A 4,465-nucleotide genomic window follows, 5' to 3' on the forward strand; every position below is an offset into this window, starting at 1 on the left:
GTCACCGCGAGAGAGATGATCGACTGGGGCACGATTTAGAAGGTTGACTTTCTTTTGTATGTTGTCTACAACTTAGGTGAGTGCGTGGCCATGACGATCGTCGTCTTTGAACGTCGTAGCAGCGCGTCGTCGTCCCCAAATAGACGCGCCAAAACAACCCTCCAAGTCTGCCCATCAAGGGTGCTAAAGACGTCGTCAAGGACAAGCCAGGGCTTGCGCGAATAGACTGCCCTGGCCGGTGCCTACAAAACAGAAGATGTTGAGCACGGAGCCCATCTTGGATAACTTTGAATAATCATATGGCTCAGAATAAGTACTCACCACTCTGTGTCTCTGCCCGCCGCTTAAGTTGACGCCGCCGCTCCCCGTAAGAGACTGGTCGGCCTGAGAAAGCTGCCGCATCGCCCGTGGCGTTGTTGGCGAGGTCCATGGTCGACGGACGAATGAAGGTTTCGCCAAAGCTAATGAAAGCAACACTGAGTGAATACTTATAGATGTGGAAAGTAACACGTGGATATTGATAGGTGCCTATTTTTTGGCGGTGTCTAGTTTTGGCGTCCCCTACTCCTCCGTCTTCTCCTCCTTGCGCGCTGAAGGGGGGACATTTTCCGGCCCGACACTTGCAGATGCGCGCGCGCCAGTCGTACGCTGCGGGCTCACAGTCGGGAAGCGCTCGGCCTGCTTGCCAGAGGCGCCGTCGCCCGTGTCTGGGCGAGTCGGGGAGCCGAAGGGATCAGGCCCGCCTGGCCGGGTTTTCCCTTGGTCGCCAGGGCGGCCCGACGGCTTGGGCACGTTGCCGTGGCGTTCCACGGGACCGGCGGGCTCGGGATTTCGGGGCATTGGCTCGGGCTGGCGAGGTGAGGGATCACCGGCAGCCGGGACGTCGCGCAGCCACTCGCAGACCCTCGCTTCGCTGGCCCGCTGGGCTTGGGGGTTGTCGTCGTCGTAGTCGTCGTCGCACGTCTCGGCAAAGCCGCACATGGCGGCGATCTGGGTGAGTGCCCACTGGACCTTGACGGCCGCGACGAACTTGTCGGCGTCTGGCTCGGGGACGCGGACGCAGATGGTGTGCCCTGTGCGGACGCTTTGGCCCGACACGACGAAGCGCTCGGCCGTGGCCGGGTCCGTTGGGCTGTCGTAGAGCCGCGACACGAAGCAGTTGGCGTAGTCGCGCTCGTCGTCGAAGTTGATAACCATGTCGGGCCTTGCGGTCGGGTGTCGTCGGAGCCACCGGAAGCGCAACTCGACGGGGATGACGGCACCCGCCTTGTCGCCGTCCTCTTCTGCGGGGAGTCGTCCTAGGTACTCGAGCCCGAAGAACGAGCGCGCCCACCACACGTGCAACAACGGGTTTAGGGAGAGCATATTCCAGCTCTTATCGCAGGAGCCGGGCTCGCGCCACAGCGCCGTCCAAGCTTCTGAGGGCAAGTCGTCGTCGTTCCATATGACATCTTTAGGGATAAGTATGACTTCCTTCAAAATATCGCAGTTCTTTTGGCTTTCAGTCCACGAAAAGGGCACAATGTGACAGACTTGCGGGTACGAGGTGCCGGTGATGACACATAGCCCTTTGTCGCGGACGAAGGCGCGCTGTCTCTCGGCCCTGCTACGCGCACGAGCCTGCAATTGCGATGGATCCAAGGGCGCCCCGCTGCCGGGTCTCGAGGTCCAGCGCAGGTTGCTGCCCGAACGGGCCCTTTTTCTTGGCCTGGGCGATGTTGAATCCGACAGGCTACTGGTGGCTGGTGCCATAGTGCCTGGGCCTCGGAGAACTATGTCATTGATGGTCAGCGAGAATGGCCAGGAACACGCGGCGAGCTCGGGATATGCTTACAAACGCGCAATAGATTATGCGTGCTGTGCAAGGCAGTCAAAACATGAAGGGCAGTGTCGTAGGGCAACGAGTCGACGTCACCGGCGCGGAGCATAGTGCGCAGTCGTCCTAGGGGCGCAACCATGAATGCCGAGAACTCGGCAGCCCTCAGAGTCGGAGCAATAGAGCTTTTGACCTCAATCACGGCCGTGAGAGCGCAGACAAGTCTGAGCCGCTCCTCGTACTCGTCCATAGGCATTCGGTCGACGGCCGGGGAAAAGTCGTGGTTGCCTTGGAGGAACTTACGTAGGTCTCTCATTATGGCGTGGTCCCCGTCGTGCTTGTCGAGGAATGCAAAGAAACACCGCGCCATGTCATTGCGCTCCTGCGTCGAAGTCTTAGGCATCTTGGCGGTGGTTGCGCGTGATATGGGCGGCGTCTGAAGGCGTGGTGGAAAAGCCGTTGTGAAGATGAGTCGGGCAGGATCCGCGCGCGTAGTGAGAATCCAGGCAACTTGGGGTGGCCTGGCCACTTCCGCCTTTTTGATGAATAATCAGTCTGCTAGGAGAACTTACGTGGTGCAGCTTGCGCCTGCGACTTAAATAAAGAGTTAAGTTCAATAAAGTGGCGGATCGACTCCGACCGAACCCCCGCAACCGCGATAAAATACACGCCTAATATACCAAACGACTCGTCTTTAAGCGCTTATTACGCCTCTCCATTAGCAGCCTCGTGCAGCCACTAGCGAGCGCGCAATATGGCGCCGAACCTGCCCAGTTGGAGCCGCTTTTCCCCTCTACGAAGGGAAAATTCCACCCCACCCCGATGACTAAGGATACGTACCCCCCGCTTACGGAGGAACTAAGCCCCGACCTAACCCAGGACCCCCTGAGGGGCCCTGGCCCCGGCCCGGGCCGAGACTAAGATAGGGCTACGCACCCCTTAACCCCGGGGCCTTAGAGGCTAACACCCTTTAAAGACCCTAGAAGAAAGGCCCTATACCCTAGCTTAGTACTAAGATACTATTATAAAGAACGAAACTATAAGAGTCTTTAACTATTATAGGTTATAGGCTTAGGCTATAGCCTAAGCTATATAAGTTACGTATAAAAGGCTAGATCCTATACTTATATATACGGGCTAGCCGTATATAGAAGAGCTCTATATAGCTTATTAATATTATCCTATAGACGGCACCTATATATACGCCTCTACCTACTCCGTAATAGTATAAGCTATTAACTAATAGATCTAATAGATATCTCCTTAGAAAGGGTGCCGCTTCCTTAAGGGAGTACCCCGCTACCCCTTAGGCGGATAGGAAGTATCGTAGCTATCCTAGAAGCGATTAAAAGCGCGATAGCTAGCAAGAAGAATAAGGTTCTTACTATACTAAGGGAGCTATCTACGAGACTAGCGTTAACCCCTATAACCTCTATAATACTAGTTATAGTAGCGGCACTACCGATATAAAAGCCGCTTCCTTAGCTAACTTAGGACGGTAAGCTTAAGTCCTTCTACTTCTTCCTTAGCTAGCTATAGATAAAGTTTATAATAGACGAGAAATAAGGCCTAAATAGCTATTATAATATAGCGTAGTATTCGCTCCTTTATACGCTACCGGAGCCTTAGATATAGCGGATCTTTAGATTCTAAGATAAGGGCGGCCCTAGGGGTAAACGCGACCTATAAGACTTCTTTTAATACCTTATATATACGTTCGGCAACGTATAGGAGCGGGAGAAGGCATAGGATAGGCTATAAACCCTTAGGTAAAGGGATAGGTAGACCTTTAGCGAATTCCTCCCTAACTTTAAAAAGACGCTCTTATAAGCGGCGGGAACTATAGTATAGGAAGATAGCGCGAAGCTTATATAGCTATAAAACTTAATTACGCTAGCTTTATAAGAGCTACTTATCTTTATAATTATACTTACTAACTATAGTAAGTATATAAGCCGGTTAATAAAGGTAGTATAGGGCTATAAGTAGACGCTATATTTTTAGAAGCTTTATAAGCGTACGCTATATAGCGGTAATAGGATTACCGCCCCTTTATAAGAGGAATAGCTAACTATCGATACTAATAAGGATACCTTAATATCGGCTATTTATATAGACTAAGCTAAATATAGTAGGAAGTTATTATTAAATATCCCTTATACTATCCTATACTCTAAGTAGCGGGCGAAGTAGGTAACTAGCGAGGAAATTAAGAAAAGGAAAGCTAACGGCCGCTACTTACGTTACGGCGCGTTTATATACTTTATATTAAAATACCCTTTCCTTTTAGCTAAACGGCCTATAATAGTTTAAGCGGCGAAGATAGAACCGCTTTTTACCTTAAACGACGAAGAGGACTCCGCGCCCCTAGGCCTAGAGGAAAAAGAGTAGCTCTAGAATAAAGACGGGCTTTAGAGCCCTAATTACTAGTACTAGTAAAGGAGAAGGAGGAATTATCCGCTTATATAAAAGAGGAGCCTACTTTAATATAGGTTATAATTAATAACTCCTTACCTATCGCCGCCCTTATAGATAAGGGCTATTAGTACTACGCTATAGTTAATAAGGCGCTTACGCGAGAGATATAAGTGCTAGTAAAAAAGATCGCCCTAAGGTAAGTAAAGGGCGCCTTAAGCGTAATAGAAGGTA

General features: G+C 51.4%; 1 protein-coding gene across 1 annotated transcript; it reads right to left on the bottom strand.

Annotated features, from left to right (window-relative positions):
- Positions 1–561: 561 nt before the first annotated feature.
- Positions 562–2,219, bottom strand: HRG_01997 (HNH endonuclease domain-containing protein; the record flags this gene model as incomplete). Its single annotated transcript, XM_044860468.1, has 2 exons — positions 562–1,772; positions 1,835–2,219. The coding sequence occupies 2 exons, from the start codon at positions 2,217–2,219 to the stop codon at positions 562–564; spliced, it is 1,596 nt and encodes a 531-aa protein (XP_044724101.1).
- Positions 2,220–4,465: the final 2,246 nt, after the last annotated feature.

Source organism: Hirsutella rhossiliensis, assembly GCF_020360975.1.
Source record: "Hirsutella rhossiliensis strain HR02 chromosome Unknown scaffold00002, whole genome shotgun sequence".
NCBI lineage: Eukaryota > Fungi > Ascomycota > Sordariomycetes > Hypocreales > Ophiocordycipitaceae > Hirsutella > Hirsutella rhossiliensis.